The sequence below is a fragment of the Phoxinus phoxinus genome (assembly GCF_949152265.1).
Source record: "Phoxinus phoxinus genome assembly, chromosome: 1".
Taxonomy (NCBI): Eukaryota; Metazoa; Chordata; class Actinopteri; order Cypriniformes; family Leuciscidae; genus Phoxinus; species Phoxinus phoxinus.
This window is the reverse complement of record NC_136876.1, coordinates 47,848,628-47,860,729: the sequence shown is the minus strand read 5'-3', so window position 1 is coordinate 47,860,729 and position 12,102 is coordinate 47,848,628. Positions and strand designations below refer to the sequence as shown.

At 39.3% G+C, this 12,102-nt stretch overlaps 1 protein-coding gene across 3 annotated transcripts in view; it reads right to left on the bottom strand.

Moving 5' to 3' along the window:
• The window catches only part of LOC307003486 (NACHT, LRR and PYD domains-containing protein 3-like), a 277,559-nt gene that overhangs the window by 248,659 nt on the left and 16,798 nt on the right, over positions 1 to 12,102 (bottom strand). For all 3 annotated transcript variants that reach the window (XR_013798719.1, XR_013798720.1, XM_079621930.1), the window contains exon 5: positions 10,511 to 10,684. Coding sequence is in view for 1 of the 3 variants with exons in the window: in XM_079621930.1 (XP_079478056.1) it covers positions 10,511 to 10,684 (174 nt within the window). In the remaining 2 variants the exon portion in view is untranslated. The remainder of the gene's footprint in view (positions 1 to 10,510; positions 10,685 to 12,102) is intronic.

Sequence of the window (12,102 nt, the reverse complement as noted above, 5' to 3'; positions counted from 1 at the left end):
CTCCGGTTCCAAGGGCCATCCTTCACTTCCCATAGCACAATATTTTTAGATTCCTGCAACTGCAAGACTATTATAAAGTGTTGTTATTTCAAGCTTTTTTTATTTGTTCAGTTTTTCTTTCTTTTTTTGCATGTCCTTAGAATTAAATTTAAAAAAGTCCCTGACATATTTATACAATTAACCCTTTAGGCGCCAGAGTTTTTTTCCTAAAACGTTCGATTTTGACATCTTAATTTCAAAAGGCTATATCTTAAAAGTGATAAAAGATAGAGACTTTCTGTAAATTAGAGAAATATAAAGGATGACCCAAAGTTTATGTAGGTATTAAATGTACCCATATAATTTGCATATTATGACGTCATATGATGGCGGTCATCTTGGATTATAGAAATTTCATGAAAAGTCACGTTTAATGATAAAATGCAGCACTTCTTTCCCACCAAAATGTCCCTCACCTTCTGTATGCTATATTGCACAATACTGAATGCTCAGGTAAATAGTAAGTAGTAAACAAACTGTATAAATCATTACTAATAAATGGTAGAAACAAACCGAATGCATGTAGTGGTTGGCCTTTTGCTGTAGAGATTTTCCATTTACTACATACAGTAGGCACTCTGATTATATATATATATATATATATTACATATTATTCATATGACACACAAACACAAGTAGACAAGACCTGTTTAGTTGCCCCGTGTCCACACCGCCTCTGCTCCTGCTACGAGCAGCGCGGGCGCGGCCAGATCTGCCTCGCGCGCGCTGAGTGCGCACAGCTCGGACTACTGTCTTTGTCATTGCGACTCCCCACCCTGCCTCCACGTTGCCACATAACTGTCCTATGAATACTTTGACCTCGTCTAACATACCCAGGAGCTTTAGACAAAGTCTCCACCACAATAATGTCGCCGCGATTGCGGAGAGCCGAGGCACACGGTCAGAAGACAAACTACATGGCTAGCGCGGTAAAAACCGGGAGAAGCGCGAGCTGCACCATTGCGCGGCAAATATGTACCGGGAGAAGCGCAAGCTGCACCATTGCGCGGCAAAGATGTAACGTTACCGGGAGAAGCGCGAGCTGCACCATTTCGCGGCAAAGATGTACCGGGAGAAGCGCGAGCTGCACCATTTCGCGGCAAAGATGTACCGGGAGAAGCCCGAGCTGCACCATTTCACGGCAAAGATGTACCGGGAGAAGCGCGATCGTCATTTTCAAAAGGCAAATATTCCCCTTCAGAGTCAGAATCGGCGAATAACATTTGCAACACATCCTCACGTCACGATACAAGTTTTTATTAGCCATTTGATGATTTTCTCTCACAAATCTCACAATTACGCTCTGAACTGAACTGCTTCCGCATCAATGACACGAGCGCTCACTTGCTCTGCTGTTTTCTCCAATACTTTGAATAGGAACATCACGTCATTTTGGTCTTGAATCAAAGTATTACAAGTCTGCCATCTAGTGGTAGGGAATACAAATGAGATATTACACCATATTAGGATCTACAGCCTGTTTTATTAAGTATGACGTCTTGTCGCAATTTTGCGACTTTGGCGCTTAGAGGGTTAAGATATAGTGCAGGATATAAACATTCACTTTTGGCCTGAAACCAAAAAGACAGTAGATTTGCAATAGTCTGTGAGAAAATAAATAACAATTGTCCATGTGTAACAATAGTAAAACAGTCTTATATCTACTTTACATGCATAAAGTAACATTTACGCAAAATAGTAGTGAAAGAGTGAAAATTAGTGAAGTGTAGGGATGGGAACCGAGAACCGATTCTTCTTCAGAACCGGTGCCCAGTGAATCAATTCCTTGGAACCATTAGCATGCCTGCGTATCGATTCCGCGTATCGGTTTCACTCGTTGCAAATGTGTCATGACGTCACACACGCGCTGCGTTGTTTTGATTCAGAACGCGGCAAACATGGCAGAGGCAGAAGTTCGACGCAGAAGTATAATGAGGCCTTTAACGGGACGGGATGTTGCTTTCCGACCAGCCATCGCGTGCCGTCTCACACACATTCACTCGCACACATACGCACTCACTCACTCACACAAACGCACACACGTTCACTCACATATGCGCGCGCACATATACACTCACTCACTAGCGCTCACACGCTATCTCGCGCTCACGCACACACTCTCGCTCACTCACTAGCGCACACTGACACTCTCTCGCGCTCACTCACTCACACACACAAACGCACACATGCTCACTCACACACTATCTCGCGCTCACTCACACACGCAAGCTCACACACACACACACGCGCGCGCACACACACTCTCGCTCACTCACTAGTGCACACACGTTTTGTTTCAGGTTGAATCCCAATGAGCACTGTTAATATTCCAAAAGGCACAAGCTCTTCCTTGACTGTTTTCAGTCTGTGTTTTTCGTTTTTATGGCACATAAATGGCAGTTTTTTTTTTTTTTTTTTTAGTTTATTCTTCTTGATAATCTTTCAAGGCACACACTAGCGTGCCATGGCATAGGCTACTGGTTGAGAAACACTGCCCTAGGCTAATAGGTCCCTGGACTTTCCTTTGAGAAGTAGCTCACCTACTTTTAGGTTTGTTCTGAGGTTGCTACACATAATTTGTGTATATGTGCTCTGTGCTGTGTCTTCTGATCAGATATTAAAACGAGTTAATACAAACAAACAAATTTGTACTTATTCCCTCACCCAATGAGAATCGATAAGAGAATCGATAAGGAATCGGATCGATAAGCAATATCGATAATGGAATCGGAATCGTTAAATTCTTATCAATTCCCATCTCTAGTGAAGTGGGACACTTTTGAAAATTGTACTTTTCTTTGCACTTTAAAATGATCATAACATGAATAATCAAATTGTGTTTGATCTTTTGACATAAGAGTTCATTGTACCATTAAAACATACAATGAGTTTTAGACAAAAATTTATCCTCACAGCTGCCAAAACTTAGCCTGGCTAACGTCAGACCAGTCTCATTGAGACATGGTCTGGGAACCACATGTTGCCCAGACGTTGCCCAGATGTCCAGAGCCGTTTATTGGGCGCTACGAAGGTCTATCAAATGCGCCTGTACGTAGCTCATAGCCAATCATTTCAATTATACCAGATGACGTATGTAGAGCGACAGAAATTCGACGAAGAAGAAGATGATGGGTCATAGATTTATGTGTACACGATGGCGTTCAGCGACTATTGCCGTTTGTGCAAGACAAACATGAGGGTAGAAGGTAAATCTGCAGTGCACATGTTGATATGTCGCATAGACGTCGTCATCGTCTTGCTGCTCCCTCCCCGTTCTGTGATTGGTCCCCTCGCTGAGGCGAAAATCTAGTCCATGGAATCCAGGCTCCCACAGCCCCGGCCTCCACCCGAACCTCCGCGGTAATTCCAGCTCCAATAGCGTATACTAAAGTTGCTGCAGTGAATAAAATCGTGCTGCGCGCAAGGCAGCATGGGGAAACCCAGGCTAGCCATAACAAATCTTTTTCCATTTCTGCTACATTGTGGTATTACACTGTTGCAGATATTTGCATCTGACTGCCTCCACAACAGCGCCTACTTTGACTTATAAGTTCAGTATCTTACTGCAACTTTTGAAGTAGTTTTTACAAAGATTAAGAAGCCTGGTAAGATTGGCAGATGTGCTAATATGGCTCATTATGAGGATGTTGGAAATGACACCCAGTCAAACCCAAATGTGAACAGAGTGTTGTACCACATTGCATCAAAAACAAATATAAACTAGTTATAATCAATGTTGCGGTCCACACTTGTAGCGGACAGTAGACAGATGCCTGTTCTATTTCTGACATAATCTACCTACTTGAGCTACTTCTGACAACAGGACAAATGAATGAGGAATGAAGGCGATCTTTTTAGAATGTTCCCTTTAAGTGTCTGCTTTAAACAATATGTTTGTGTCGTTCAGCCTTCGGAAGGACCCCTAGCGTTAGGAAGAGTGAGCATTTATTTTTTATGACATCCTGGATCGCACCACTTGATTATACAGATGGTACTCAACCAGAATGCCTATTACCGCCGCGACAGGCACCGCGGCAAAACTACCGCGGTAAAAATAATCCAGTCGCATTTCAAAGTCATTCGCGAAATGACCGCCAGGTGGCGCAGAGGGACATTGTGCAAAACAGCAGCTATTGCCGTATTTTGAAATGTAAGCGGGTTTAATGTCAATTAACAGATGAAATAGGCTACTGTAGAACATTGTTTAGGACAGAAAAATAGAATCATAATTTAAAAATAGAGACGAGAACAATATAGCCTTTATTTCATATTGTAGCCTAGACGTCGGTGGGCGACATAAGCCTATTGCCCGTTGGGAGCAGCGTGATAAAATAATAATAATAACAAAAATAACGAACAAAAATAAATTAGGTGCAAAGAAGCTGATTATTTGTTTACTACTCTATTGAGGAATGAGACGAATGATGAGCGCTTCTCTGGAACAGATTGGATAAACCGGGCATTTCTAAATGAGTAAATTCATGGGCGAATGGTAGAACTTTCGTATCGATCATTTGGATGACACGGGTTCGAATCCCGAACAAACATAGACTATTGTACATTTTATATTAGACTATTAGTGCATGTCATAGCCTATTATTAACGCAGACAATCAAACAAACAAAACATTTTTTTATACAGGATTGCCTTTTTTTTTTGGTTCCTATAAAGAGTTTGTAAAACATGGTTTTAAGCAAGGTGCGATTTGCCAGGGGGACGGGGATTTCCTTTTGGTCTAAACATCCCTGCTTCTGCTGAATTATTTTAATCCCCCCTCCCTCCACAGTAATCAATGCTATAAATTACTTCACCAATAGACCATTTAAAATATATAATGTAAAGATATGCAACAGGCACGTTTAAACGACAAACAATAAAATCAGAACCAGTTTCAGTTCATGGTTCCAGTGGCCTTAATGCATGCACGGCTTTCAAAATGTCACAAAGCATTTTGAGATTATTTTGAATTAAATATTGAAGTTTTTAATTAAGTATTTTGGCACACCACACCGAGTGGCGCTATCCATTGTTTCTAAAGTCGGGTTTTATTCTGGCATGTTGAATTAGTGTTCGGCAGACCCGGCTGCGCGTTCATTTGGATTTATTTTTCTCATAACAGCTAAAATAACTTAGGCCCTTTAGGCTACTCCGTAGTTTTTTAGTCATACAGATCAGAGTAGAGTAGCCTACATCGTTCAAAACTGTAAACTTTTATTCATATTCAAACTTTTATTCAAAAGTGTATCTGTCGTCTCTGTCTCGGGAACTGCGCGTCACAAAAATGAACCGAAAGCCACTTTCCTCCGCTCAGTCACGATTAGAAATCGGCTATGTCTAAAGCCTTTAAATGTTTAAATATTTAATAAATGTTATCTGATTAGGTAATCCGTATGAAACCGAGAGGTGCAGAGGATCTACTCAAACTATTATGTGAGCGCTTCAATGATGAACGGACAAGGGTGAAAATCTCGCTATAATTAAATGTAGGCCTAGTCTAGGCTAAATCGCCCCAGGGCTCTACGCTAACTTTTTTCCCAAGGAGTACATGTGCTCCTAAATGAAAAAATTTAGGAGCACACAAAGAAATTTAGGAGCACAGTACAAAAAAGTTAACCGCCTTTTAGCCACACTCCTAAAAATATCTTCTTTTGTGTTCAGCACAAGAAATACATTAATACAGGTATTTAACAACATTAGAGTGAGAGTAAATAGCTGCCCCTTTAACATCTGGTGTGCCCCAGGGTTCTATTCTTGGGCCTATACTGTTCTCCCTTTATATGCTGCCACTTGGTCAACTCATTTCAAAACACAACGTTCAGTTTCATTTTTATGCTGATGACCTTCAAGTCTACCTTCCTGTAGTTTTGAACAATCATTCAGCATTAGACCCCATCCATAACTGCACCCAGGATATTAAACGGTGGCTTTCTCAGAACTTTCTTCATTTGAATGAAGGTAAGACTGAGTATATATTATTTACCCCGGACTCACCTTGTAGCTCTCTTAGTTTTGGCCCTCTTACGCCCCAGTTTGCATCCACTGTTCGTAATCTGGGTGTTGCATTTGACAATAGATTGCATTTTGACAAACAGATTGGTGCAGTCGTTAAGAGTAGCTTTTTCCAGCTTAGGCTCCTCAGTAAGGTGAAATCATTCCTGTCCCGTGCTGATTTAGAAAAAGCCATTCATGCCTTTATCAGCTCGAGGCTAGATTATTGTAATGCCCTCTACACTGGGCTCAACCAATCACTTCTAAACCGTCTTCAGATGGTTCAAAACGCAGCAGCGCGTCTCCTTACCAATACCCATAAACACTCACACATAACCCCCGTTCTCTGCTCACTTCACTGGCTCCCGGTACGGTTTAGGGTGGAGTATAAGGTTCTGATTTTTGTTTTTAAGGCCATCAATGGTCTGGCCCCGGCATACCTTTCCGAGCTGGTCACTGTATACCAACCTGCCAGAACCCTCCGCTCCTCTCAGTACACCTCTTTGATTATCCCCAAGTTTAGATACAAAAAGTTTGGAGGCCGATCTTTTGCCATTCAGGGACCGACTTTGTGGAATGCCTTACCTATTCCCCTTCGTAACATAACTGTGCTTAGTGTTTTTAAATCACAGTTGAAGACGTTTCTTTTCAAGAAGGCTTTCAACACGTAAGCACTTTGTTTTGTTTTTTAGTCGGTGTGCTATCTATTTTGTTTTTACTGTTTAAATTGGTTTTATCTTGTAATTTTTATATACTGCTGTCTTTATTTTTAATGTGCTTTATGGAAAGCGCCTTGTGCACCTTTCTGGTTGTTGTAATGGCGCTATATAAATAAAATTGAATTGAATTGAATTGAATTAAATAATGACAGAATTTTTATTTTTGGGTAACTGTCCCTTTAAGGACAAGCGGCAGCATGTTTACTATTAGGGCTACTGTCACTTTAAGATCTGCGCGCAACGAGTCTACACGCATTTTACAACCAGATTTTTTTCTACTGTTCTTTCACTTTAGACATAACCAACTTTGTTTATGTAAACCTTGTGTGTATTTGACAGTATTAGCGCAATACGACTCAAAAGATAACTTAGTCCAGTATCTCTGTTAACAGGCTTTTAGTGCATGTGCGCGTCGGGTGTATTGCGCTCGTTAGAACAGCGCATCAGCAGCAAATGACATATTTAACCGGGAAGGCTTTAAAGCACATGCAAATAATTAATTTTTATGAACTACAGTGTCCCGTTCCTCTGCATTTCATGTGAATATACGTCGTGCTGTACAGTATGTTGAGACGGAGGCGCCAGAACTGCAAACTGATGGAATGCACGATCCTGCGATGTTTCTTCAAAAGCAGATCGTGGAGACATTTATCATCCACGATCAAGAGATATCGCACAGCCCTACTTCAAGTTCTAATCAGCAACAAACCTTTAACTTAATATACAGTTGTTTGTGCCATGTAGAGGATGACACATCACCTAATAGTTTTAGTTTTTTTAATTTAACATCACCTAACCGCGCGTTTCGCAAAATATGTGACATCACCTCACCTGTATGCGGCGTTCTGATCTCACTGACCGACTACGCCGTTGTTTTTTATTAGTAGGCTAATGGGGAGGAAAATAAATATATTCATGCATACTTTTTGGAGTCAAAATTCTTTGGACAAAGCTTGAACAAAATTTAATACCTCATAAAATCGGGATTAAGACTTTTTAATACCTTTTAAGGGCCTTCATTTTCCTAAAATGGATTTATCAACTTTTAATACTTTTTAAGACCCCGCGGACACCCTGTTCCATATCCCCCTCACCTGATTCCTCTTTCCCCTCATCTCTTTTTCGCTTAAAATAAAAACTTATGTTCTTAATTTCTAACAATTGTACCAATAATTTCTTTCCAGTTTTTACCTCACTTGACTCTCTCACTTAAAATCCAGCAGTTCCCGCACATTCCCACACTATTTCAGTGATCGGCTCATTGGTTGCGAATCGTCGCTCTCATTTGCATAAAGTTAAGCGCCTCATCATGCTATTTTGTGTTCACATCGCGCAGTCGCGACGCTGTCACGTCCTCTTGCTCTTTTATATACTGTCTATGTTGCTCAGTTCCATGTGAAATCAATGGGATGCTTTGCTTCATCACGCTGTTGTTCAGTGTATTGAGAACAGCCCGTCACTCGCACACTGTGCTCGTAAATTATTTTTCAAGTTCGCACATAACTATTTTTAGGCGCAAATGTGAGTAAAACACTCGCACTGTAGAGCCCTGCGCCCTGAATTAAATTGTAAAAATAGATCAGATAATTTATTTGTCGAAATGTTGCGATATTGTTTCATTTAAGTTCATAATTATTATATAAATGTTATTTAGTTTAGCAGCAGCAAGCACTGTGGTTCGAGATTTATATATAAAAAAATAATAATAGCTAATTCACAAATCGCGCACCCTGGTTGTAATCCAAAGATCCCCGTGGAATTTAACATTGAGTTGAACATTGAATTCATGACAACAAATGAACATGCGTTTGTATTTAGGTTTGCTTGGAAAAAGCTGGCCCAAACCGAGGTAGTGTTTTATTTCTTCAATTAGGCCTATTGAAATAATTAAATGTTTATTAATAAACTTTTATGACAGAAATATTAGCCTATTAGCCTACATAGCCTAAATAATTTAATTATTTCATTATCAACACTTTACTAGCCTAATGCTAATGTCTAGTGTGAATTCCGACTTCTCTTTGTTTTAAGTCGGTCTCAAACTCAGATCGCCTGTGGGGGGTTGGGGGTTCAGGAGGTGTTAAATGTTCCGTCTTTCATATGCAGAGTGAGCCTGATGACCAGGCAAAGGCAAAATACTTTTAAAGATAAATCTCTCGATGTGTCCAAATGTAGGCCCTTAAATTATAAATATTGTAGTTTTATGTATTGTATTTAAAGAGGTTTCACACACACTTTCAGTTGAAGTGTTCAATCCATTTGTTTCAACTGGTTTTGTAGAATTTTAACACGTTTGAGTAGTGTGTGTGTCAACAATCTGGCATTATCTAAACATGAACTATCGACGAAACGCGTTCTTGCCAACTAAACGAATGCAAGTGAGCAGCAGATACAGAGCGCTTATTCGCGATCCACCTCGTTTTATTGTACGGTGAATTCAACCAGGCATTCTGTTTGAAGCAAGACTCAATCATTTGTTACAGTTTTTTTTTTCGTGATTTGTATGGATGACACACAGCGACATCAGTAGCCTATTATCAGCTGTATAATGGGGTTTACCCTGAAATCTTGTTTAATGTAGAGAGAGACCCGGCGCGCGCAGTGCAGGGAGACTAAATAAACTAAAATAAAAGAGATCCAGCGCGAGAGAGAAGCAAAGGAAATCTTAATTTATGTTGCTTTGAACTATTTTCGTTTTAATTGTTTATTTAGCAGCAATTTCTTTGGCAATACAGATTTAAAATGTCGCAAGAATAAGATTCTGTTTCTTACTTATTAAACTCTAACTCGATGCAACCCTGTTTTAAATAAATAAACTGCCCCCGACACTTTATTTAAACCTTGAAATGTCCAGGATCTGTTTTTAAAAATTTCTTCCTTTGCTATGGCGGGAATCAATTGTCAGTCATCTCAATTTCGTGGATGATTCACAAAACAATAATTTAGCAGATTAAAGATAGCTTCGTCATTTTCATTTTCTGACGCGATCGGCTGATAATCTTCCTTCATCAGTTTTGTCGTCTGTGCAGCGGCTCTACTGGAATCTAGCAAATGTATGTTGTAATGTGCCATTGATAATTAAACAAAACGCTTGACTTCAATAAACAGTTACCTATCTAAGCATCAAGAACGGTAAAACATTTAACGCTGTCAGCAAAAGCTAGTGGGATTCGATCTCGCATTGCTTGAAACTCCGTGATGCTCGTACTGTTGCGTTATCCACTGCGCTATCATCGGTCCGCTGATAAACAATTGCTCTTGCAAAGCCTCAACTGATGTAGCCTAATATTTTTCTATTGCAATGTTTTGTGTTGAAATGTTTTCATTATTTATTAAATGTATTAGGCCTACATTTAATTTCAGTCTTGTGATTATGAATTCATTTAACTACATGTTTAACTTGAATTGATCTGTTTTACCACATTTCAAACACTCTCAATGAGCCGCGGCGCGGCGGCAGATTACCCAATAGAGAGAATAAACTGACACTTTTCAAAGTCTGCGATTGTAGCGCCTCTTAGCAGTCAAAGGCACCAAATACACCCCCGCAATTTTACCGCCGCGGGAACGGCGGCGGTAAAAGTCTCATTCTGGTTGAGTACCATCTGTATGTTTGTTTGGAGCATTTCCCTGCAGATTGTTTGTTATATATTAACACTGTCAATGTGAAATACTTCATACATTCATCTTCTTAAACATTCTAGAAAGGGAACTGTACTTGGACATTTACATATTGAATAATGAATCAATGTGAAAAACCAAACCTCAGTGTGTTGAGTTGACAGTTTGGACTCTCCAGTCCCTTACAGAGCAGCTTCACTCCTGAATCCTGCAGGTTATTTTTACTCAGGTCCAGCTCTCTTAGGAGGGAGTTTGATGATTGCAGAGCTGAAGCCAAGATTTCATAGTGCTGATCAGTGAGTTTACAGTCTGTTAATCTGAAAAAGGAGAACTCTGCTTAAAGGCATGCTGGTGTTTCCATAAGGTTGCAATAATTCCTTGATTAAACAGCTTCAACAGAAAAAAATGGCTGACCATTCACTCTCTGCTCTTTACTGCAGCAAAGTCAAGCAAATAAAATAAAGATCAATTAATAAAGATCAATTAAAAGCAATAGTTTATAAACATGTATAACGTTGCTAAAATAATTTTTCTTGTTCTTTATACGACTGTTTTTTTCTTTATAGAAAAAAAACATGAATATCACATACTTTTCACATGGGAATCGTGTTTTTTGAACATGTCCCACATGAAATCTGTGATAACGTGGAAAACCTGGGAAACAGTGTTAATTTTGTTGACGAATCATTTTCGTCATTATTTTCGTCAACGCCATTTTTTCACAGACGAAAACGAGACGATAATTAAATAAAAACCTGTTTTAAATGATGACAACTATGAAGAAAATGTATTGACGTTCGTCAACGAATAAAAATTAAACGGAAATGTTAGGGAGGGACGATTGGGGAAGAGATACATTCAGAACTGATTTGGTCTGGGAGAAAAGAAGAGCAGACATATGGATAGATCTGAATAAGAGTGACGACGCGAAAGATAACTTTTATTCTGTATGTTTTTCTGTGCGAACACACACACACAACCCGAAGCGTGCAGCCCTGCACATAGACAGCGTGCTGCGCGCAAGGACTGAATTGAGCTCTCTTTCGCGTCTGAATGGACACATACACACAACATTATGTCTAAATGTCCGTTTTGGAGAGTATTTACCGTAAACACAGTGGGTTATGTCTTTACAAAACGTACAGTTGTGAGAATATCGGATGTGCATCAGCAGTGCATTGGATCTGCACACTCGGTCTTAAAGTGACAGTGCGTAATAAACCTAATGCCGTCTGTACACTTAATATTGATCAAACAACAAAATAAAAAGAGAAAAGCATTGCTTTATCAAGCACTGCTCTTTAATAGCTTCAATAAGGATTAATTATATTTCTGCTTGAAAGAATAAAGAATGATGTAGCCTATGTAAGTTAAAGACTAATCATTCATTGAAAAAAAAACCCACTGCTCTACTTTAGGAGAAGTGTTTTTATTTAATTTTAATATATTATTTTATGTCAAAGTGCTAAATCTGTGTCTGTATTGCATGTTCAAACTTTAAAAAAATATTCATATTAACAGGTCAATACACGTTTTCTATGGGAATATATAATGGGTTTGGACATTTTAGAGAAATTCTAAATTAATGCATTACAATTTAACAAAACCCATTCGATTTTAGTACTAAAATCGTAGTATATTTCGTTGACTAAAACTAGACTAAAACTAAAACAATTCAGATGACTAAAATATGACAAAAACTAAAATGCCATTTTAGTCAAAAGACTATGACTAA